The sequence below is a fragment of the Rhea americana genome, unplaced genomic scaffold (genome assembly GCF_003343005.1).
Source record: "Rhea americana isolate MKP2758 unplaced genomic scaffold, rheAme1 scaffold_14, whole genome shotgun sequence".
Lineage (NCBI taxonomy): Eukaryota > Metazoa > Chordata > Aves > Rheiformes > Rheidae > Rhea > Rhea americana.
In genome coordinates this window covers 208,822-234,022 of record NW_028185483.1, presented here as the reverse complement: position 1 = coordinate 234,022, position 25,201 = coordinate 208,822, and the positions used below count along the sequence as shown (strand labels likewise).

Below are 25,201 nucleotides of genomic sequence, written 5' to 3'. Positions count from 1 at the left end.
GGCGGCGGCCGGGCCGAGCCGAGCCGAGCCGGGCCGGGCCGGGCCGGGCCGAGCCGAGCCGAGCCGAGCCGAGGGCTGCCGCCCTGCGTCCGTTAGGCGCTGCGGGGAGCGGGGGGGCGAGTGGCAGCGGCCTAGGGCCTGGCCCTGGGCCCGCGCCAGCAGCGCCGGTGGAAGGGCGCCTGAAATGGACGGCACGCCTCGGCGGATAAAACAAAAAAATAATTTATTTTTTGATTGTTTGGAAATTATTTCGGATGTTTTATTCATGAAAACAGAAATGCTTAACTGCAGCTCGCTTAGAAGTTCCACGGTGTGACCTACCCGTAAGGGCAGGTGAGGGTTAGGGTAGAGCTGCTGTGGGCGGTTGGCCCGTTTTCAGTAATTTTTGTTTTGTTTTGTTTTTTGGACGTTTTTGGCAGCACAGACAAGGGGAGCAGGCAGGTGCCTGGGGCGGGGGGGCAGGTGTGCCCCTGCTCCCCGTGGCAGCGGTGGTGCCCGCGCTGTCCTCGAAAGCACTCGGGGAAATTGGTCACCTCCCAAAAAGTTAAAAAAAAAGTAAATTCGGAGCGCAGAGAAGCGCGCGTGGGCGTTTCCTGGTCTCTGGGGAGCGTGCGGACGACGCCGTCGGGCTCGCGGGAGAGCGCGGCGGGTCGGCGGTCCCTCGCGGCTGCTGAACTGTAACCGCGGGTTGGGACGCGGCAAGCGGCGGCAGCTGCCGTAAGCAGCAGCCTGGGTGTGAAAAAGGCAGTTCGTGTGCGAGCGGGAAGCTGCTGGCGCCTAAGCGCGTGAAGCAGCAGAGAAGCCCGGTCCTTCAGTCCTTGCTTAAAATCGCTCGAGTTTGCAAAGTTTGCAAATCCCACTCGGTGGGATCCGAGCGTCTGCTGACGAAGACGTGCTAATTTGGGTTTTTTTTTTTTTTTTAGCCAATTCTTCCGTGGTCGGCTAAACCGAGCTGCCTCGCCCGCCCGCCTGGGGGGACGCCTCGGGGCCGGGCAGGGACCGTGCGCGCCGAAGGGCGGCGGGGCCGGAGCGGGAGCCTCGCGGCGCGGCCACGGCCGCGTCCCTCCCCGCCGGCCGCCCGGCTTTGTGCGTAACTTGATGCTGATGAGGGCTGGCAGCTGCCGTTCCCCCGGCAGGCCGAATCGCGTGGAAGCGTCGGGCCCGTCCCCAAGGGCAGCGACAGGTGCTGGCTCTGCCGCCTTTGTTTCCCTCTTCCTGCTCTCCGCGGTCGTGGACGTTTCTGCTGCCCGAGGAAGCGAGAGGCGCGTCCCCTGCCTGTCCCCGGCCCGCCTGTCTCGCGGCGCGGCCCCCTGCCCGTGCTCGCCCCGCGTGGCGGGGAGCGCGCCGGGGAAGGGCGCCGCTGCAGACAGAGCCGTGGGGACCCGCCGGCGCGTCTCCGAGCTGCGTGCCGGGGCGCTGCTTGCTGTTCTTGGTGGCTGTCGTGAGCGCGGTGGTTCCCCGCTACAGGTGCGTGCGTGATACCTCTCGCTGATCTGCATCTGTAGGCTGGAGTCTGACCCGTCCCACGCGGTTCACCGGGTAATTGCGCCCTGAGAGAGACGCGGAGAGCTCCTGGTCAGCTCCACCATGGCGTGATGCCGCTTTTCATCTTCAAAGCGCTGCATAAACATCCAGGCTTGCAATATGGTAATACTCGTCTGATCAATGAGGAAGCTGGGGTAGGGGTGCTCAGCGCCGCGCTCGCCTGCCCGCAGCGGAGGCGAGCAGCGGACGGACCTGGAGCGGGGGACCTCCTGGCTGCAGGCCTGAGCCCAGACCACGCAGCTTTCTGCATCGCAGCAGACAACAGATCTGATTTTCAGAAAGGTCCTTTTACTTCTTTGTTCTCCTTTCCTGGGATCTTAAAGCAATGATGTTTGGATTTTCACAAAGAGTTTGCTCTGTAGGTGACACATCTCATTGCATTAGAAAGAAACAAAATTGGATTTTACCTGTGAATGCATGATTAAATCTGTCCTTCCCATCCTGATGAGCTCGTTCCACCATGTAATACGTAGTTGAAACTAGCTGATCTTTTCACTGACACGATTAATGCAGACTAAGAACAAATGTTGTTCAGGTCAGGCACATAATGTTTTTGTCTTTAAACAGGTGGAGACATCTGTGACTGCATTTTGTGCCTCGTCTATTTGTTGTTGGCCCAGTAGGAGAAAAAAGACAATCCTAGGGGGTGGAAACTATAGCCAAGTAATGGATGTTACGGTTCTGAGGAAGCTCTCTTTGTTCTGAAGCAAAATTAGCTGTGTAATGTCAGCAGACATCTTTATATATATATGTATATATGTATATATATATACACATACACACAAATACACGTGCACAACTACACTTTTAAAAAACATAGTACTATATCAAATGTACATAATCATGGGGTAAATGTTGAACCCCAAAAGAGTCTGTAAGCAGGTTTTCCCTTCCAAGAAATCGTAGCTTTTGCTAATGTATGTGATCAGAGACACTCAAACACTGTGTTCAATCTAGTGTAAATTCTGCTGATTTACACCAGACATGTTGCACCTTTGTGAGGGCATAAATTCAGTCTGGAAAGAAGACAGGAAAAATAAAGGAATGTAGTACCTGAGGGAGAATTGTCTCACATCTTCTTCATTTTAGGGCCTAATCCACAGTCAAGAGCCTAATCCACTGAAGCTGGTGGTTCACAAACAAAGCTTGGCTAAGGATGGCTGGAGAGAGCTGGACATGGGTAAAGCTTGGTTTCTTTTCTGGAAACAGAACTGGTGGCAAGCTAATTTTACACATTGCCAGCTCTTGCGCTGGAGCGTGTCTTTCTGCATTTTCTTTGAAAAGCTGCATGTCAAATGAGTTAGCAACTGCTGGAGATATTTGTGCTGTATGTTAAAAACGTACAGGCCATAAATATCAGGGTGCTACTTGACCTGAGGAAGAAGCAGGCTGCAGGCTATCTGCTCTAGCCCACAGCTAGAGGTGCGTGTGTGATACCTCTCGCTGATCTGCATCTGTAGGCTGGAGTCTGACCCGTCCCACGCGGTTCACCGGGTAATTGCGCCCTGAGAGAGACGCGGAGAGCTCCTGGTCAGCTCCACCATGGCGTGATGCCGCTTTTCATCTTCAAAGCGCTGCATAAACATCCAGGCTTGCAATATGGTAATACTCGTCTGATCAATGAGGAAGCTGGGGTAGGGGTGCTCAGCGCCGCGTTACAGCTGTAACGTGACATTTTTGGGCCACTTTAAACAAGCTCCATCACATCAGGTAGAGCAATTTGTGATAACCTCATGAATTCTAATGTAAACGTCAACTGCAATCTAGTAAAAAATGATCCTTACACACCTTTCCTAATACCTCATTGCTTGCCCATTCATGATGGTTCCTGAAGGAGGTTTTGATAAACCCCATCTGCTTATCCATATAGTTCGTTACAGGCTTAAACCAATACTGCTGGCTCCTGATGGTGAGGTGTACGTGCACTGCTCTCTCCCCTGGGGAGCCTTAAGCCTTCTCTAAGGTAGAGAACTCTGCCCTGCTGCAGACTGCAGCTCCCACCCATGATATAATTGCAGTTTAGCAGGGAAGCAGCATGGTTTTAGCTGAGATAATGGGATCTGAGCTTTGCTGCTTGTGTTTTCCTGCGAGTCTGCATGTATAGCAATGTAATGCAACATAACTGGTTTTGGTTCTTTGTAGATCATGTGTTGTCACTGTTGGCCCCATGCCAGCAGCTGCTAGGACATCTACTGTGGAAGACAACCCTGCTGCCTCAGCTGCCTGCCATGTATTTTGGAGGTGCAGGTAAGTGGTAACTTCTCATGAGGTGGGGGATTCTGCTGCATAACTCCATGCCGCTAGCTCCTAGAGGAATATCCACAGAGAAATAACACACCTCGGCAGTGTTTTAGGACTCCTTGTATTATCGGCAAGTGTGTTCCCGTTCATGTTCTTGGGCTTGATCCTGGCACTATCCAGACTTCCAGCAGGTAATCCAGACTCTCCGTGAATAATACAATTAAAGCACGATATAAAGACATGATGTGCCTGGACAGGATCCGTTGGAAATGCTTGAGTGATTTCTTTCATAGATCCTATAACATCCTGTTGTCTTTGGAGGCAAAAGCTTCTGTTAGAGATACATGCCATCCTTATAAATATTAATGGTGCGTATAAATGATGGTGGGTGTAAGTTGCTAGGTTAATGGGTGAATTGCTCCTTAGGCATCAGTTTACTGTCATCCAGTTCATGTTTACGCTAACAAATACGAACTGCTTAAGTGGTAGATAAGCAAAGAACTATCTTCTCCCTCCTCCTTTCCCTATAGTCCCTTCACAAATAAAAAAGTGTGTTCTAATAAGTCTCCTGCCTTGTCTCCCCTGAAAAATAGTCCAGCTCGCAGAAGCAAGGTACGGAGGAAGTAGCCTGGACCTGGAATAGCTGAGAGCTGCAGGCAGCAACTGAAGTGAATGAAGAAGGCTGTACAGGGAAGTTTGCAGCATTCCTCATCACACTCATCATGGTTCCCTTTGATGCTACCGATTTCTCTGCTGTTGCAGACCTGCTGTGGGACCTGTGCACCGTGAGCCTCTGCCATGTGTGCCAGCAGGCTCGGCTGGGACTGGGAGAAAGAACACCTATTCCCTGGAGTCTTCCTCTTCTGGGGTAGTGGCTTCTCATGCCTACAAGCTTGGCCCTTTCCTGCCCACAAATAGGCACAACTTTGTTTTCATCAAACAGTAACCGTTCCCAAGACCCAAAGTTGGTCACTATTTTGCCTTGCCTCTATCCTGATTGTATCTGGAAGTCTGCTGGGACTGGAGTCTGCTTCTAATAAGGCGCTTCCCATTTCAGTGTTCTCCTTCAGCATTCATCACCAGTTTGCTGGTGGCAGCTCACTTTTTTTGGCTGTCTTCAGATATTTGATAGTCTAAATACAGACTTTGGTCTGGCTTTGAAATATTTTAGCAGACACTTTTTTTATATTGACATTCTTTCCCACCATTTTTTGGGGCCTCAGTAGAGATATGTCTAAACTCATATATCATTCAACTGTACCATTTAGACTGCAGCCCACTGTCAGTGACTATGGCAGGATCCCATAACTTGTGAGGTTAGAGAGACCATTTGTTTGGTCACACTGTATTTGTGAAAGTTATTTCAGGGAAGTGAACTGTCTAAAGTAAGTAAAGAGATTTTTCAGTCTAAGTTCCTTTATTAAAAAAAAAAAAAATCTCTACTGCTGGTTGGTGTTCCAGGGAGCAGTGTTGTAGTATTGGTTTATCTAATATTTTGGGGGGGGTTGAAAGTTATCCTAGTCTGGGGTTCATTTGATCATAGGATTTATCCTATCCTTGTGAACAGTGATGTTTACATCACTGGTCCTCCCCTTTAAGATTCTTTTATTCTATTCTTATTCTATTATTATTAAATATAATATTTATATTATTAAGAGATCTTAATCTCTTTAAGATTCTTTTATTATTATCTAATTGACTTCCAGATATCCTTGTTAATAGACATTTTCTTCAGAGATGGTGTTGAAGCTGTTAAACACAATCCTAACTGAGGTGAAAGGTTTTTTTAAATATGTGCCCTTCAGAACGCATTTTTCCTGACTTGCAATGCATGACCAGGATTACTCCCAGTCTGTTCTTCTGGTGGTGACACTACATGTTTGTTGACAGGACACAGGTTTTATTTTATTTTTATCAGGTTAACATGTAAATAATCAGGCTCTGAACTTTGCTCTGGTGTGTTTTTGTGAAATGCTCTAGAAATGCTCTTTATTCATAGATCCTTGCAGGTTTATATTTGCTTTGCATTTTACATAGCTTTAAGTGGGAAAAAACTGTACTGTCAGGGGCATGTTTGAGAGGTCCTTTTTAGCAATTATAACATACATTTTACTGTGAGTTGTGGTAAACACTGGCCTTCTCTAAATCAAAATGAGAAATATTTCAATACCCTTCACTTGAGAGTATTGACAACAGTTTTGATAGTTCATGGGTTGTATAAATACTGGTTTTGATCCTGTTTTAAGCAATACCTCACTGTGCCAGTATGTTCTTTGCAGGTGTCAATGGACAGCCTGGGCAGCCATGTATGACAACAGCATTAGATATTTGTGGGCTTTGGCTTGTAGTGAGCAAATCCAAAAGAGAACAAGTACCTTCCCTCGTCCTCTCCTTCTTGCCTTAAAAGTGCCATGCCCCCACTCTATGTTGATTGTTTATCTTAGGAGATACTAGATTATAGTCCAGACTTCCATGCAAAGATATGGCAAAGAACCCTTCCAGGGACTCGGTCTATCATGCATTATGGACCGAGATGTCTTTTTAATTACTCCAAGGCTAGTATGGATTTAGCCTTGCTGTTTGCAGAGCTCATTTACTTAGCATACTGCTTAGCGGATTTATCTTGGTAGCTGAGTCCCTGAATCCACTGCAGAGGCTCCTCCCACCAGTTTTTGGTAAGCAGCCATAACTTCAGAGAGATGCTAGAAGGCATTGGGATGAGGTAGCATGAAGGAAGCTTAGAGAATTGATTTAAAAGAGGGGATGAGTGCTGTCATATCTGTCCTGTCTGTATGTGTTTGCCCTTGTTTCTGGAGAAGCCAGTGTACTGTAGGAGGAACATCATAACATTTCTGCGCACTCGGAAAGAGAATATCTCTGGAACTTCATCATCAGCACAGAGAAACTTAAGCTATGTGAGGGCTTATTCACAGCTTTTTGATAGGGACAATGTACAGCTGAACTCCATCAGCTGCAGAGAAAGGAGCTGTTGCTAGCTGGAAACTGGCTGCCTCCACTTCAACTGACAAACCAATCTGGAGTTGGCAAGTCCATCCTTGGACCTGTGGCCATGTTGTTTGTAATTCTGCATTAAATGTTGTTTGGCCTGCTTGTGGGTGTGAGAAATCGGGGGGAAATATGAACATTCAAAGATATTGCAAGCCCTGGGTATACATGTTCTCTCCCAAAAGAGCCAGTGAATGCTGCCTGTGTGGCTCTCCCATCCTGGAAGATGGGAAATGGGTTCCTGGGGCTCATGAACATGCTGCAGGATTATGGAGTGCAGAGGAGAGTTTACGTTCCTCTGCTTGGACAGTCTTTTCTCCCCATGTTTTTGTTGGTGAGCCATAGGTATTTACAGGAGAAAGCCAAATGTCCTCCTACTGTCTTCTGTGCCAACTTTTGATTGTGTGGGGCTGCGCAGTTGTTCGACTCTACCTCTGAGCACACATGGGGTGGTGATGGAAGGGACCTTTGGAGGGTCCCCCAAATCAGTAGAATACCAAACACCTTTCTCATGATTATAGTCTGGTAAACTCTGCCAATTTGCAGAGAAAGAGCCAAGTGTTTCTCTGTCAGTAGGCACAGAACATTGTGGCCAACTCACATGACGAAGCAAATAGCATAAAGAAAACAGCTCAGGAAAGAGCAGTGGAATCACAGGAAGTCACAGATACCAGGTAGGCTCATATTTGGGCTACACAGGGTGACTTAAAGTGGAAATCAGATGCCAATTCATTTGCTACTATCTTACTTTTCTAACAAATTAAAAAGGCCCTCCTTTTTTTTAAGCTCTGAAGTAAAGGCAGCACTTTGCTCTGCAGCATGCCTTGTTTTACGGACCATGTAAGGAGAGGATTAATTTACTTGATGAATTCAGGATCTGAATGGATTCTGAAATGGCTAATTTGGGGGGAAGCCATTTTACTGGCTTGTAGAGATAACCTGATATTCTCTAAACTGCAGCAAAAGCTTCTTAGCACAGCCATGGCTTCTGTGTCCTTGCAATTAATGGACTAAGCAGGTGCCAAATTTGCACAAATGTACAAGCAGGGACCTTAGAATAGAGCAGTAGGACTAGATCCACTAGAGACAAATGCATGTTGCTGTGTCAGATAAAAAACCCAACGATATACAACCTAAAACTAATTACAGGGTAGCTCTGAAAATTGAAGCACAAACTGAAAACACAGCAGCTTGGTACACTGAATGCTCTTCTCAGTTTCCTTCCCTCCCACCCCTTTCGGAAGTGTGGTGTGTCTATCAGTGCTGAATGAGAGCAGGGGGTGGCTTGTCCCCAGAGCTGCTGAGCTGTCTGGATCCCAGCAAGCTCCTGTGACTACTCTACCACCTCCACTGTTTGTGGATCAAACTAATGCAATGGATGGTAGAAGATTAGGCACTTGAGCTGCTTGTGCCTGATTAAGTATTTGCTGAGTAACAAGAGCTTTGAAAAGCAAGAAGCAGGGAAGCAAGAATTCTGGGATTGCAGCTGATGATTTCCTATGCTCATTTTTGTCATAGGATGTGCATGCTGGAGAAGATACAGAAGATGCCACTTGCTGCAGGGGGTCTATAAAATTCCACTGGCTTCTAGGAGGTGGAGAAGGTGTATAGAGAAGGTCTGAAAGGTGGAAACAGGGAATTATGGGAGTATCAGTGATGGATTTCCTTTTTTCTGAAGCAAGCAACTTGTGATTGTCAACTATGTAGTCAGGCAAATAGATGGTGACACAGGTAGTACCACAAAGTTCATTGGGGTATGGGCTCAGGCCATAGCTGGGAAATCACTAAAGCTTGACCTTAGAGACACTTCCAGCTCCAGTTCTACTGGCCATCTACTCTGATGCCTCTGTTCTTAGAGGCTTTCTGGACTAGCTTTGCTAGACTTCAAGAGCTGAGAAGAAATCAACCTGTCAATCCCGCACCTTGTTGTGTGCCTGGGGTCAAACCATTCGCTGCAAGATACAAGCTCAAGCAGTTGGCCAACACCAAACCTACAATTGCCTGGTATTGACTTACAGTTGCTGTGGAGTCCATTTTCTTTCTCTAACACCTGTAATTAGAGAAAAGCCCAGAAGGAGAAACAAGGCTGATTCCTTAAAGAGCTCATCTGGAGAATCAGGAAAGACAGAGTGGATGGCTTTGGTGTAAGCTCTGGAGGTAGGCTTTAGCTGGGTGGAGTCAACCCTCAGGCTTGACCCTAGATGTGAATGAAAACAGTTCCTCTAGGGATTTTCATCATGGAAAGCATTGGCAAAACTGCAAGTCCATACCTGTCTGCGCTTGAAATTCAAATAGCATAGGTTGGGCAGATAGGGCTCAGCTCGCTTACTGCAGATGTCTGGAAAGAACATTTGGCTTAACCTCCACAAGAAAGGGAGAACTCACTCAGCCCTGGGCGCTGCAGGGACCTGCAACATGGTGGGTGGAGTGCAAGATTCCTGCGGGGCAAAGGCACCAGCGATCGCAGGTGGCAAACTGGACAGATTGAACCAAGGCAGCACAGAACTGAATATGCCTCTTCTGGGCAGAAGATCCACAGCTTCACATTGCAATAGGTCACAGCATCCTGCTGAAGGGAGTCCTCGAAGATATGCTGGTGCTGAGCAAGAAGGCAGGCCCTTTGGGCTGGCACAGACTGCAGGAGATGAGGTCCCTTCTGTCTGAGCGGGAAGTAGACTGACTGTTCCACCTGCCAGTTTCTCGCAGTTCTTCCTCCCATCTCTCCTGGACAGCTTGGCTCTCTCTGCAACTGGGTCAGACAGAAGCAGGGAGGTGCTAGACATGCTATTCTGCTGCTTCTCCTTAGTCATCTTGCTATTTACATATTCCTTAATATTCTCTATATTGCCAGAAGCATGTGGTATTTTTCAGTGAACCTCTTCTGGTGATAAATGTAATCCAACAGACAGGCAGAAGAAACTGTTGTGAGTTCCTTTCAGCTGCCGTGTGGGTTGTGTTTAGCAGATACTGAGAGAGCCAGAACATGCTGTTGCCTTCAGTGTCTCTCCTGCAGCTGTGCTAACACACAGTCACTCTCCAAAAGCCCTTCCTGTTTTCTAGGGTTTTGTCTTCTAGGAAAAGTCTCTTTATTATTATGACTATTTTGGTTTTATATAATCTTTTTTTTTCTTAGGGGTTTATATAGAAGAGACAAGTTGAGAGGTAGCTCCAAGAAGGCACTTAAACATCAACCATCTAAATATATGAATATGAAAGAGATTTAAATCTCTTAGAAGGCAGATCTGAGGAATTCACATGCTTAGCTAGGCGCTATCTGGAAATTGTCACTGGGAGACCTTGTATGGGTGTATCTGAAACCCTCCCATTCCTGGAGCTGATGTAAGGCTTCACCTGGGTCCCTCATCCTGAGTCCAGACTCGGCTCATAAGGGTGGGCGTCTACAGCACTCATGAGCAGGACTGCATCTGTCAGGAGAGGTGCTGCCTTTGCCATCAGAGTCTCCTCGTGAGTGCAGTCCTGTGTCAAGGGGGAAACTTGCTTTCAATTTTCCTTTCAGGCCAAGGAAATCTGCCTCTCCCATCCCTGGAGAAGAGCCGGCTTGCACATAGCTCTCCGAGCATCTCCTCTCCTGTTCAAACCGCCTCATGGACTGGAAAGAAATGGAAGATCCGTGGAGCCAGAGGAAGAGCAAGCAAGGGGAAATGGCCTGTTAGCTAGTGGTTATGAGAGGGGCACTGGGCTCAGGTCGCAGCTCCAAGGTCTGCCTGTTCCTTTTGTGTTGTGCGGTCAAGTATTTTCCCGGTAAAGGCTTTATGATGTTTGTATTTAGGTCTGAACGGGGAGGGCACTTTCCGATTTACTCCAAGTGACGTGTTTCTCTTTGTTGTATCAATAAAGTTATTTGCACAGAATTCATGTGAAGGAGGAAGTGATCTGGAAAATTACTGGACTGAATTAGATTTTCCTGTTCCTTTTTCAAGCTGACCAGGCTGCCTGAGGCTCCCCAAGGCTAGAGGGACCCCATTGTGATGTGACACAAGTAGCTGGGGAGAGCAAGAGAAACATCGGTTCTGGTACTTGCACCAGACTGCTGTCCTGAGGTGGCAGTGTGAGCAGGGCTGAAGTCCTGGGTTCTGATGAGGCTGCGTTTGAGCAGCTCATCACTAGCTGGTGGGGCAATTCTCAGTTATCATAGTATTCATTTCTACAAATTTATTACAAGTACTCTTCTCCCTTTTGACTATCTAGTATTTCACTTCAATGCCTTTTCCATATCCTGCTGGACAAAAGTCATCTAGGCAAGCAGCATCAGGCTGCCCCGAGCTTCGGAAATGCTGAGTGCCAGCTAATGGGCAGCAATCTGGACTTGTGTCAACTGCAAGTGCAATAGTGTCAAGTCTGGGGACTCTGGGTCCTGATGGATCATGAGAACATGGAGGGGGTCCTCTGACCAGAAGACAGGCATGAGGGTAGGAACCTGTTCTTATATCCAGAGGTGGCTGGAATCTCATTTGAACCCACTCCTGATTTTGCAGCAGAAGCAAAGGGAAGTGAGCTGCAGAAACAGAATGCCTTCTGTTCGGTGCGTGCAGCGCCGTGCACAGGGGGCCCGGGAGCAGTAAGGAGCTGCCTCTTTAGGACCTGTGCAATACAAGTAATCAGTAAAACAAAAGAGGGGGTCTAGAGGCAGCTGTCTTCAATGTCTGTTGTGAGGTACCATGTACTTCCAGGAAAAAGTCTCCTTCTAGAGCTGCCATCTGGCAAGCTTTTCTGGGAGCGATGAAGCTTGATTTCCTACAACTTTGTGTTGTCTAGCTGACCCTCTCCTTCATACTCATGCGCTCTTCTTCTACTGCCCAGGAAATGGTGAATTCCTGCTGCAGGATCTCTCACCTCAGCAGCACCTCCGTATTCACAAAATTTAGAGGAACTTCATTTCCTTGGTTTTTTTTTTTGTTTGTTTGTTTTTGTTTTTTCCCCTAGTCTTTTGTTAAATTTAGCTAGGGATTGGCCAATGGTCCCAAAAGTCACTAGAGGAGGAACAAGAGGCTGAGGAAGAGACTGAGGCTTGCAATGGGATTATTTCCCTAGGGGAGGAGATGAAGAAAGAGCCCAAGGGCCTGTAAAACACAAGCAAATTTTAAGCCTTATCATGACAAATATGTCACCATTGCTCAGTTCATAACTAAGTTCAGCACTTTCCTGTCGGCTTAATTGCTTTAACCATCTTCCTTTCTTCAAATGCCTTGAAATACAGTCTTTGTTTTATAGACTCTTCGCCAAGTTATTCAATTTTAATGTGGTTGGAACTGAGCTTTTAAAATGAACCTCAAACATAGTAAATACACTTAGTTCCCAGGCCTGCCAGTTTTCAGATGTGAATGAGATCAGCTGAGCAAGCCAAGCGTGAAGATTTTGTGTGTCTGAGCCATACCGAACAGATGCGTACTCAGAGGCGCAGAGCTGGTGAAATGTCCTCTGGCTGTACTGCAAACGGCTGGTGACACTCCAACTTTTCCAGGAAGGCCTGTAAAATTTTTTCTTTTAAAATCCAGGTTGCTAGAAGAGGCTTGTCTTCTAGTGAATTGTATTCCTCAAGCCTAGATGAGTTTTCATGGTGTAGCCCTATCTTCTGGGAGTGAAAAGAAATGGCACCTCTGTCTGCAGGGCTCTGCTGAAGTTGTCCTGGGTGGGTGACGGGTAACCCCATGAGAGTCCTCCTGCCCCTCAGCTGCCCATGAACTGTTCTGGGACATGATTCATCTGGACAGACAGACAACTCCCTTTGCCAGGATAAACTATATCTCAGTAGGGGGGTTTTCTGGCAAATGCTGTACAACTCTGATGAGCCTTTGGTTGGCCTCCAGAGTTTGCTTGTTTGTTTGTTTGTTTTACTTGCACTGGGTCATCTCACTTGTCAGATACCAGAAACATGTTCAGCCAGAGTCCTGAGCTGCCCATTTCCAGTATTACCAGTGCCTTTGCTAGCAGAACCTTCCCACAAAGAGAAGCAGAGTAGTTCTTCTCCTCTCCCATTGATGTCTGTCCCTCTTCAAAATCCCCATTAATATCTGTTCCTCTTCAAAATCTTAAAGGAAGGAAGCTGGGTTTGTAATATGACTCCCTTTGCTTCCCCCCTTTACCAAAGGCTGATGTACAGATAGTTAAGCTGGTGTATGAAACGCACCGAGGAGCTGAGGTGCAGGAGAGAATAAGAATTGGTCTATTTTAGTTTTCCTTCCCTGCTTGCTGGGAATGTGAAGAATAGGCATGTGCATATCTCTCTCTCTCTCTCTCTTTCTCTCTTCCCCCACCCCCCCACGCCCCCAAGGATCTGAGACACCTGAGAAATGATGGTGGCAGGAGAGCCCAAGGAAGTGAGTGTGACTGGAAGGGAGTCATGCGTGCTGCGACCTGCATGAGGTGCTGGGGAGACACTGAGGAGACGGGTGATCTCTTTCAGGTTACACATTCTAGAGGCGTGAGGGCTAAGCCCTGTGCACGGTGTTTCCAACAGGACTGCTAATCTAAACCTGTGCTTGCTGCAGCGTGCAGGGTGGTGAGGCTTGGAGTGGTGTGCAGTGCTGCCCAGCTGCTGGATGGCCCTGTTTGCTGTACTCAGTGCTCCAGCATGCTGGCTGGCTTTGTGTGGCCCGAGGGCCACAGCAGTGGGCAAGTTTGCATACTCTGCCCACAAGCTCTCAAAAATTTTGTCTATTGTTGCAGGAGATGACAAGAGGAAAAGAAGATTGCTTGCCTCTTGCAGAGATACAGAACAGATGGTAAGGCCAGACTGCATCCAGGATGAGAGATGTCTTTGCTTCTAGTAGCCACATCCTTCCTGTTACGGGACCTCTCTGGAGATCACACCAAGTAGGTGAACTTAAGAAGTATGATGTGAATGCCTTGCTTCTCTTACGATATGCTTGTGTGATCCTTTGCTTTCAAGCGTTCCAGTGATGCTTGTGAAACCGTATCCCCTTTCAGGGCTTCCTTACTGCTGGATTGTTTTGTTAGAGCACTAAAACTGGATGGCTCGTCTTCTGTCTCGAAGCAGCCGTCTCTTTTGTTGGACGATTTGTCAGCTGCTGTCTGACGTCCATCCTGCCATTCCTTTCCCTGTTCCAAGACAGCCGTTGCGTTACAATGGCACTCACACCTCTGTGTATACGATGTCGCTGACGAATTCCAGCCTGGCTCAAGCAGGATGCTTGGCCCTGAGACAGTCCTTTTGAAGGTCTGCAGTGATCTCTCCTTGCTGGCTGGCTCAGGGGTATGTTCTATATTAACGCTCCTTGATCTGTTTGCTGGTTTTGACACTGTTGACCATGAAGTCCTTGCGGAATGCTGTGAGCAGATGGTGCATCTGTCTGGGGCTGCTTCAGGTTGATTCAGATCATATCTTACAGGGAGCTGCAGAGTTGCCTGTTACATATTCCTGTCTTTCCAGCAGGTTCCTGTCTGTGGCATGGCTCTCTGAGGGGACCGTCCCATTTTACTGCCTATTGATCTATTTTGGCTAAGCTGGTGAAACATGTGCTCACTTCTCTCTGCCTTCAGGCATTCCCCATGTTCCCTGCTCTTTTCTTCAGCCTCTCACTCCAGCAAAACAGGGGTCTATTTGCAGCTGTTCTGAGGATATATCAGTGCCAGTAGTGTTGGTCCTGGTGGAGAGTGTCCTAAGAAATGTCCTTGTTCCTCAGGAATTCCTAGTTCCTGCCAGTCTCAAGAAGAGAAGGATCTGAGTGTCCTCCCTCTGTACATTGCTCCAGATGTGCACATCTGGTTATTAGCATCTCTGCCACTGGATACTCAAGCTGCTGACTCTGTGTGCAGCACACAGCATGACTCATCTGGCTCCATACCGAGCCAGCTTGGGTCTGGCAGCCCCTTGGATTTGGGTGCAGTTCTGCACAGAGATGTCAGTACAGAACTAGTTGGGGTTGGGAGCATCAGAGTCATTTCTGCATGATATAGCCCCACATTAACAAACCCTTCTAAACCCCAGAGTGCTGGATGGTCATGCAGAGCTGTCCCTACATCTCTAAGGGGCTTCTTGTGTTGTGTGAGTATTTCTATTAGCCATGGCATTCCCCCGTACACAGCAGCCTGTAAAAACCTGGCTCTCTCACTTAAGTTCAGTGCCGTTTGTCTGATGGCTTTGAGTGAGGGAGCTCTAGTACAGACTCCGTTCTGACAGGCATTCCCTGCTAACTAGCAGTGCCTTTCTTTCCAAGATCTGCAGTGCCAAGTCCGAGTGGTGCTGTCAGCCAGTGGCTCATTTGATTGCTATGCCAGGCCTTGCCTTTGCTCCCGGAAAACCTCGGGGGCTGCTGGCCCATCCGGTCGCTGTGTAACAGAGACCTACCAGAAGTCCTGAGTACTTAGGCTGTACAGTTGCTCACTTATCACCTGCTTGTTAGTACAGTATGAAGTAAATTTTGGCTCTTCATGGTATTTGAATACCATTCTCTCCTTCACCATATGCTTTAGTGGTGCAACACCGCAAGAGCTGATAGAACAGTATATACCTTTGGCCACAGCTGGTCTTTGCACATGTGTAAGAGCTGTTGCCAAAGAAAATAGGCTTTTAATTTCAGTGAGAGATGATTGGCTGAGGTTTTTTTTGAAAGACACAGAAAGAGCTAATCCTTTTTTAAACCAACAGAAATTACTTGTGCTTGAATATGCCTAGCTTATATACAGCACTTTTGTTCTTTGGGTCACAAATGCTGTTGCCCAAATACTTCCATAGATTGGAAAAGTGAGGTGGAGAAATGGCATTACTTCTGTCAGACTCACATACCTGGGATATGTGGGAATGACCCAGCTCTTCTGTTGCTGTACCCCTCCAAGAGAACTCTGTCTTTCCTTCCTAAGAGATGGCTCATGCTATTTCTTTATGTATCCTCTTCTTTTGTCCTTTTTTCCTTCCAGCCTATGGGAAAGAGATGAAGGAACAGTGTCGTGGGACAGACTGGGTTGGCAGGCTTGATCTAGAAGTCAAGGCTCCACAAATTGCCATAGTCAGAAACAACACTCTGGTCAAAGATTTCGACAGACCAGCCAGCCTTTTACACAAATAAGCATGTTTGTTATGATTCTTACCATCCCTGGTACTAAAACTAGTGCTAAAAATCCACCTTCTCCCCAAGGATGGCAAATGCTGCCAACTCATGCCTTGAATCTGTGTTGTGCAAATTCTTGTGATTTAGAGCAGCTACTTCAGGTTGAAACTCAAGAGATTTGTTCTTATATTGACAACATATTGTACCTGAGCTTTATCATTAGTGAGGCAATCCTAGCCTGTCTATCATTACATTCCCCGTCTGGAATTCACCACACGAGCAATAGCAGCGTAATAAAAGCCAACAGACAATCTGGTTGCTTTACTGAGCTTTGAAGTGCAGCGTTTGGCACTTTGCCATACTCCTGTTGGGGCTCAGCCATTCCGTCTAGGATGTAGAGTGGGCAGATGGGTTTGGGTGCTATTCAGCCCCTACTTTCCCTTCTTCAACCCAGTTGCCTGAGGAACCAGGAAATGAGACCCGTGCAATCACACACGGCATACCTGCGTGTGCACACCCCCTCTCCAGCTCTGCTCCCTCCACTCCCAAATGGCTGGAACCTGTTGCAGCACTTTCATCCACGTTTGACAGAAAGGCAGAGGTCTTTAATACATTAAACTCTCAGAGGTTTGTGAAAATAGAGAGCTAGTTGGAAGAAAGAGAACTTACTTGCATCCCCATTGCAGGATACATTGCAGTGGCTGCTCAACCTATCTTAGATACCAGAGGATCTACATACCCTCACAGTGCATATTCATAGAGGTTTGCTGGTTTCAATGGTCATAGAACTACTTTGCTGACTTTTTTCTTCCTTTTTCTTTAGTCTATCTCATTGTTTCTTCATGAAATCTGTCTTCTGAAACCATACTTAGGTATACACTGAAATCAGCTGATCCTCTTGAGATCTTTGTGCATCAGCTCCAGGCTGAAATTTGCTGATCCCATGGAAGTCTAGAAGGCATTTGTCACTCCTTCTAGTGGACCATATTTTGGCAGTTGTACTCATGGATATTCTTTTACTTTGTGTTCCACTGAGTTTAGCTTCACTAAATTTAACAGGACTTCACCTTAGGACTGAGTGCTGTGCACCGTAATATAACCTGAATGGCAGAATCTGGCCTACTCACAGCAGACCTGGTCCCTTTCTCTATTTTCATGGCTCCTCATTTTCTTAAGTATAACTGTGCCATGTAAAAGCTAAGCTCATGATCATGACTGAAGCCTGGGAAAGGTCTGGAGTTTGGAGCGATTACCTTTTACACTTGATTCAGAGTGTGAAGAAGGAGGAGGAAAGAAACTGATTGTTCAAGCATGAATTATAAATACTCAGGGGAAAGTCTATGATCTTTTGTTTGGTGTTGTATGAGATAATTTCTTAACCTGCACTTTCAGGGTGAACAGGGCAAAGTACTTCCCACCCAATGCGTGTCCACGTAGGAACAAGGCTGAGGTGCTGCGCCAGCCAGGCTGGGCTGCTGCCCTGAGCAGGCTGCAGCACTGGAGCCAGCTGAGAGCGCGATGGGGATGAGTGCTGCCCTTGGCAATGCTTGTCCCTGTCCTCGCTTGTGGGCTGTACCATCACATGCAACTCTCTCTTTTTCCTGTTCAGACTGGCTGTGTCTGCTGCTGCTGATTGCCAACTCAGATCAGACAGGTGTAGGAGACAGGCAAAGGGAAAAGGAGGGGCTCAAGCAGTGTCGCTGAGGAGACCAGTGCCAGAGTTGAGGGCAGTGCCCAGCTGTCCGGCACGGTGCTGCAGGACTGCATGTTCTCCCTAAAGACGGTGAAGAGTTGCTCTCTTTTCTGTGAATTATTGTGTTTCTCTTTTCTTTGGATCATAAAACACAGAACGGCATCTGCACCCCAGCCTTCCCACCCAGCCGTGACATCAAACTGCTGCTCTTTAGGGAAATACCACCGAGAACCATGCAAGCCTATGCTACCCCCAACAGTTCGCTCGGGCAGAACTTGGCTTTGCTCCGCTTTTAGTGGCATCAGTTGCTCTTGCAGTCAGTGCTTCCAGTGAGGCTGTTAGCTTTTGTCTTGGAGGTTCTTCCTTAGAGTTCATTCAAGCATGATTTCAGGGTTTCACTAGGCTTTTGCCGATAACGTATCGATTTGAATGGGAAAAAAGAAGAGAGGCAGCTTTCTGAGAGGAAGGTACATACGAGCACTGATGTTTTGGTAACTCCCTCCCAGGGAATCTTATCAGTGCTGGGTACTGGTTAATGTCTCCACTTGCGTGCCCTTCCTTTTGAGAGCATAGCAATTGCGTCAAGTATTTGCCCCAGCTGCCTAGCAATTTCAGATTATCCTATACTTAGTATGTTTACCTTCCTTCCTGTCTCTGATGCATGGGGCATACAGCAGCTGCTGTACTGTGGTGAACTATAAATACAAGGCAGGTGTTAACTGGCATCCTGTCTCTTGAATGTCACATATAATTGCAGTAGATTGCCAGAGTTGTGCCAGCTGGGTGACTCCCTTGTGTATTTTGGGGGATATTGTATTCCTGTAAATCTAGATAGTCATACTGCACAGAGACACTTTCTCCCCAGGTTATTTCCCACCAGTTACCACTACAGATAAGCCCCTCACCACACACTGATTTCAAATGCTACCTGGGAGGAGGTAAAAACCCAGCCCAACGTATACTCCTGCCTGTGCTAAGGATTGCTGGGGGGCCATCAATATAGGCACGTGGAACTGGCACACGATAGTTGAACTGTATGGTTTCACAGACCAGTTGACCTAACACATCCCAGTTTGGATGCCCTTGGTTAAGACCTTAGCAGGCTTTTGCTGCATTAGAAACTTCTAAATGCCATACGCCTCTTTGGGATTTTCAGTGTGGAGATTTAGGGATATTCAGAGCAGGTTGTTCATAAGTGGAACACAACCTGTAGACAGAAATCTTAGTTGATGACAGACCTTCCTGTCTGATTTTTCTCCCAGGTGTGTTGTATCTACATTAATGAATCAATCTCCCAAAACAGATAGGTGGTCAGCTGTGCTAAATTTACATGCTAAAGGAGCTCTTTTAAAGAGAACAGCAGCAAGTTTCTCCTTCTTTAGTCTGCCTGCGATACACCTCTCTCTAAGAGGTACTTTGCTTTCTTTTGCAGATCTGTGTTTCTGTAACACAGATGAAGAAACCACTTAGAAAACAAGTGTTTCCTATGAGTTGAGTTAGAGCACCTGGGGAATCATGGATGTGGTAAAAGAGGTTGTGCAGATCAGGACACCAAATTTTCCTGGACTGGGGAAAGAGAAGGATAAATGAAATGTCTAGACTTAGCTCTGAAATCAGTCCTCCACAGTCACTACTGATTTGATTTGAGAAGATCCTCGCATCCCCAACAGACAAGAAGAGATATGCTTCTATCTGGGGGCAGGTCTGTGAAGGAGGATAAAACGCTAAGTGCACAAGGTGTGGTGAAACTGCTGCAAAAGATGTTCCTTGGGAGTGAAAATGGGAGTTTCTGCAAGCTGCAGGCATCAAAGCAGAACCCCCAAGGTGGTTCCACCCAGAGGTGGAGGGATGCCTCTGGAGGAATACTGCTGCAGAGCTGAGCACTACAGCTCCATTGCTCTGAGATGGCTCTTCCCTAGAGGCAGATGTCTTCTGGTGAAGATTTCCTTTGCTTTGAGGCTACCATTGTTTCTATAACATTGAGAAACTGCTGGGGCCACTTGGAGATAAGAGGCAGCAAGAGCAGAGCCAGTGGGCTACATCAACATGGTAAGTTCATAAAAACACTGGACTTCTTTGGGCCTTGCCTTGGGTGATTTGTAGTTTACAAATCCCAGCTGATATAACCTGCCACATCTCCAGCACTGGGTTCAGATTTGGGGTAGATTGAGCTGAAGTTCTGCAATCCCTTTGATTTGGTGCCTGAATCCCAATTTCTGTGGGTGCAAGTTTTGGTCTAGGCCAAGTGTTGCACAGCACACTGGCAGGTGGGGAGCAGCCATCCTCCCCTTAGAACCACAGTGCTCTTGCCGAGAGCGGAGAGAGGGTTTTGAGCTGGTGGACATCATGGCCGTGCTGTACACTTACAACTGGCTTTTGATTTGGAAAGAGATTTCAAACCTGGAAGAAAGCTCCAGTTATCTGGTGACAAAGGAGTCAATGGGTTGGCTTTTTGAGTTGAACATGCAGCATTCCTGGCCATGTGAGAGACAGTTGTGTCCTCTGTCATGTGTCACACAGCCTCTCTGAGGGCCAGAATTAACATGACACTATCAATCTGAAAATGAAATAAAGGCAAATACTTCTTTGTAGCTCCCACACAAGAGCACTGAGCTTCTAGGAATTTGATATATTGAAGTGATTGGGTCTCTCAGCTTCCTCCTCTCATCTCTGTCAGCCGTGGAGTGTTAAGCCAGGATGCTTAGCGTAAGGAAATTCTGACTAGCACATTAATCTTTGGAGGGAAATGTAACCCTTTGATTGACAGCCCTAAATCTGACTGGATTTAAAGTGAAAACCTAAACAATTGGCTCTCTGAAGTTCAAGTCTCCATAATCTTCATTGTGTGGCCCTGTTTAATTCTAAGCAGGTTTAGTATATAGGTATTGTAATTAGGCAGAAAAATCAGTATTGGGTACTCTGATTCTTGAACTCTGGTCACTGCTTTGTAGCAGAGAGATCTAGATGTGCTGGGAGGGGACAATCCAGATCTAGTCCCTTTCAAGAGAGCTTTGCCCTCAGAATGGAGTCAGGCAATTCCAGGTGGGCTGTGAGGAATGAATATGCTTGTAAGGTCATTTCCCCTACTATCTCTAGCTTGACTGCTAGACACCAAACAGCCATGCATGCATGCATCCAATAACTCAGTGTATCCAGGCCAGAGGCCAAATATATTAGACCCACAATAAGGTGACCAAAACCTCATGCAAAGAACTCTCCTCTGTTCCTATGTTGTCTTCTCATGTTTCCAGCTGCCTACAGTAATCTTGATTTTTCTTACCTCAGCCAAAGTACCATCTGTGTTAAATTGGTTTCGTATTTCACTCTAGAGATGGGAGCTTTTCACTGTCAGTTGAAATGCTGCTTTGTATCTGATTTGTAGATGACACTGGATAAAACAGACTCACGCTATGAAGCTTAGTCGACACGGGTTGTTGGTGGTGAAGGTTTGTTTGTTTGTTCTGGTTTAATTACACAGCTTCACTGCAAAATCGTTACTAGTTACACCAGCATAAAAGTACTGTGTAAATGGACTTGATTTTACTTGTCTGATTTGTTGATTCCACTCTTCAGTTTTGCTGTAGTGGGTAGTTTTGCCAGTACAGCTATACCAGCAGAACTGGTAAGTGCAGGTGAGGGTTGCTGGGTGCATGTTAATTGATTGGCAGTCAATATACCCTGTCTCCCTGTTCAGTTGCTGCTGTCTCCAATGTTTTGAAGGCTGACGGTGCTCGCTCCCTGGGCCAATATTCAATGATGTGTTATTGGGCCAAATTCAGGAGAACTATGCACATTTGTTGCAGTCTATATTATTCATTATCTGTTATTCCTAAATGATGGTGATGTTTGGACTCACATGACACTATGGAGAGGTAAAAAGTCCTTGATCAAAACATAGTGAGTCCAATCTGGGTCCTCCTCATGCTTTACCTGTAGTGTTTGTGGATGGTAAAGGATGGCCAATCCTTGTCCATATGTGGAATCAGGAATGAGTGGTGGGCTTTCTATTACTGGAAGAAGAGTATTCTTCAGGGAATTGACTGTATATTCATGTATGGATGCATGCATGCACGCGCATACACATTGGATTGTACTTTGAGGCTCAGGATTTGTCTTGAGAGTGCCCTGGAGCGAGTTTTTTCAGTACTCAAAGCTTGAGCTGAGCTCTTGGTAAAACCCTTCTCCTAAAACTTGCAGGGTACCTTGGACACTGCTGTGCTGTGGCCCCTCTCCATGTCCTGGAGATCTGGGTGGTCTGTATGCAGACAAACAATTTGATCAACCATTTTTGCCACCTTGATTCACGTTCAAGCACTTTGAGAGTTGTGTGCTGGGAAGCTGCAAGTAGCATGATGATTCTGTTTGGGTTTAGGTCGTGCACAGACATGCTGGGGAAAGCATTGCTCCCTGTGGCTTGTTATCTCTCCTGGAGGAATGCAGCATCTCCTTTATATAGTGTGTGCGCACCGTGCTTTGCCACAAGGAATGGCCAGCGCTGAACAACTATGATTTGAATCAAATTTTTTGAGCTGGAGATATGTGGGGAGGTGAGGGCACTAAATAGGAGCCGATGGTTGTGAGGAGCAGGAGAGCAGCATGGAAACATTTTCCGTTTTTGATCTTCCTGAGAATGGTGATCCTCCTGCTCTCGATAGTGTGAAGTGCTGTTTGAAAAGGCATGCCCCTTTCTCCACAGCAAATGTCCTATGTATTTTGGAGCTAGTTCCTCTTGCCTTTGAGTCCAGTAGATCTTTGGAAGCCTGAAACAAACTCTGTCCTATCTTCCCACCTATAGCAAGTTTGCTGTTTTTGTGCTGTGCATGAGCGATGATGGAAGGAATTGGTAGTTGTGATTTCTTCAGACTACCTGAGAAGTCAGGACACACTGAAAAAGCCACATGAGGAGTCTGATAACAGACAGTTTGGTGTGACTGTTTCCCTTATGCTCCATATATTTTGCTGTTGGAGTGATTGTTTCTGTTTTACTGCCACAGGTTTTACTATTTCTGTTAGTCTTATTTTTTTGGCCTTGCTATTTTTGATTTTGTTGTGGGAAAGCATAGAGGGGCACTCAGAGAAGCAATTATTCTGTGTACTGTTTTTAGTCTACTCCTGTTTTGCTGTCTGCTGATTTGTTTCCCAAGTAGTTTGACAGACACATATTTCACATGTATGTATATAGGTAAGTGCAAACATGCGTGCAGACACATCCACATCTATACCTATACATGGAGAGACACAGACACATATGGCTGTATACAGTGGGCCAAAGGAGCTGTGTTAAATGTGGAGTTACTGTAACATCCCTTAAAATGAGTGACTATTGACTTAAGATATTTATTAAAATAGGGTTTTCACATAGCTTTTAAGGAATTTTACTAGATGGCAGCAATGTACCTGTTGACTGTCCCCAGCTAAGCCCTGCCCGAAGTAGCAGTTTGGACTCCCAGGGGTTTGATTCAGCAGCAGAGCAGCCCGGGGTGGAGCAGGCGGCCAGAGTCTGCTCCTCCTTCAGCCTTCACTATTCTGTGAAGAGGGCACAGGGCTGGAAGTGTATTGCCAAAGCTACGGAAGCAGCGCTAGCAGCTAGGATGCAGACATCTCCATCAAGCACGTAGGTATTGTCCACCTCATCATGGTTCACATCACAGCTTCCAAAGGACTTAGGGCCTCTGGCTGGGGACAGTAGTGAGGCACGTGGGTGCTGGAGTGAGCCCGCTCCCTGTGTGACAGCAGCTGGAAAAGATTTTCCAGCTCTTGTTTTAAAGCATTTAGCTTGTCCACATGGTGGTAAACTACAGTGGCAGCCAGCAGGAACTGATCCCCAGCAGTGAGGGCTTTCTGTCTGGTTGGCTTTCCTGTCAGAAGCAATTCTCTAGCTCTCCTGGTCATTCACTCACTCTCTGTGATCTCTGTCGATGAAAGCCACTAGAAACTGAATTGCCAGTTTTGGGTAAAATCTCCCCTAAATAAATTCTGCTCTCTGAAGCTTTTCCTCCTCCTGCCCAGCAGGCAGCTGGCTACAGAGACTGTCTTGTGGTTTGCTCCTCTGCCATGGATGCTCCTGCTGTCCTCTGTCAGCATCCACCCGGACCATGTGAGTGGCTGCAGTGTGCATACTACAAAGCAAAAACCCGCATGTGGCCCACTTAATGCAATGGGGTACTGTCTGGCTGAGGACCAGTAGATGCTACCTGAATGTAACTGAAGGCTGCTGGCCTGGTGGCTCTTGAGGTAGACGGGTGCATCCTTGGTAGGCAGATGCTTTCTGTTCAGACTTGCTTCTTGATACCTAGTAATACTGTGAGCTGACTTTCTAAATGGACCTGTTGGCCAGCTGTAGAAACACCTGTCCCACACTTAGGGAAGGTTGGAGAACCATCTGTGTGCTGGGTGAGGCCTCTCTGATGTGTGTGCCAGGAGCAGGATATAGACACAGACAGCTGGATTAAAGGTGAAAGGTGTGTAAATTCTCCCCTGAGGGGCAGGGATTAAAGCTGTGAAACCAAAAGTTTATGGAAATGCTTTAGGATCAGTCTGGAGTGGTGCTACTTCCCCTCACAATTGTGGGAGATTATAGGCTCCATCTACACTGATGTTTGCTCTTGGAGCAGTTGTGTGGTTTTGGAGCAAATTTCCTAATTCTCCTCACTCTGTGCACTGGGGGTTCCATCCACAGCACAGCTTTTGCACACACACTGTCTTCCTTTAGTAGAAACTAAATTGGAAGTCCTGCTCTGAGTTTGCACCAATATACTCCAACTGTGGAGGAGGACATGGTGGTGAGAAACAACAGCTGGTGCTGCAGACAGCTGTGAACCACATGGATGCTCAGGGAGTTTGGTCCAGGTGGCAAAATCTAGCTGGAAGTAAAATCTTGAGCAGCATATGTGACGGATGTAAGAGCCTCAAAGCCAACTGATCTGCTCTATGACATACAATTTTTGCTGATGCAGACTCAGCCCTGGAGCTTACATGACCTTGAGCCCTTAGTATGTGGCGGCCTCAAGTGGGTGTTGAAAGTTAGCTCTTTGGGGGCGGTAGGTCACGGTGCTTTGTGTCCCACATCTTGTGCTACTGCAGTGTGGATCTACGCTGAAACATTTGGATGTTCCCCATTTGCTGTGGGGTCTGCAAGGCCATCAAGAAGAAGAAAGGCTGATTATTTTTATAGTACTTTCAGTCCTGGGTTTGCTATAAGCTGGAAAGCAATTGCAGCCATCTTAGGATCTCTCTGGGAGGCCCTGTCATCCTCTCCCATCATAAAACTGCTTCGCCTTGAGAAGAACAAGCTGCAGGAGGCTATGAGGTGGTTTGTTTCAAGCGTTTTGCTGGGAGCTGAGGGTGTACCTGCTTGCCTCATGGCCTGTGGTACAGTTAGCTGACATGCTTAGTAGTAAGGCACTGTGCTCTGGTTGTGTCAGAGGTGGGCTGAGCAACCTGGCCAGGATTTGCATTGTACCAGGGAATATGCCTGTGAGCACCTCAAGCTTACAGTGCTTGGGGTCTGTCCATCAGCCACCACCAGCCTGGGGTGTGGTACTCTAACCAGGTGAACGCAGGGTAGGAGAGCAGGTTAACACCTGCTGGGAGTTTGGAGGGGTTACTTTCGTAGCCTGGAGCAACCCAAAAGGTCACAGGAGGGTATGCACTGTGTGGCTGATAGCAGGGATGGGCAGATGGGGGT

At 47.0% G+C, this 25,201-nt stretch overlaps 2 protein-coding genes across 2 annotated transcripts in view; one reads left to right on the top strand and one right to left on the bottom strand.

Moving 5' to 3' along the window:
• The window catches only part of LOC146599369 (transcription cofactor HES-6-like), a 36,812-nt gene that overhangs the window by 2,138 nt on the left and 9,473 nt on the right, over nt 1–25,201 (bottom strand). The gene's annotated exons all lie outside the window — the stretch shown is intronic.
• Nucleotides 1,105–10,664, top strand: LOC146599370 (uncharacterized). The gene is made up of 4 exons (XM_085298531.1): nt 1,105–1,467; nt 2,635–2,725; nt 3,688–3,792; nt 10,310–10,664. Exons 1-4 carry the CDS (start codon nt 1,105–1,107, stop codon nt 10,468–10,470), a joined length of 720 nt encoding a protein of 239 aa, XP_085154657.1. The 3' UTR covers nt 10,471–10,664.

Excerpts from the sequence above, each read along its gene's own strand:
- LOC146599370 (XM_085298531.1), top strand. The coding sequence starts at position 1,105 with ATGAGGGCTGGCAGCTGCCGTTCCCCCGGCAGGCCGAATCGCGTGGAA. Across the intron at positions 1,468-2,634 it reads GCGGTGGTTCCCCGCTACAG|GGCCTAATCCACAGTCAAGA; the intron begins GTGCGTGCGTGA and ends TCTTCATTTTAG. Across the intron at positions 2,726-3,687 it reads CTGGAGAGAGCTGGACATGG|ATCATGTGTTGTCACTGTTG; the intron begins GTAAAGCTTGGT and ends GGTTCTTTGTAG.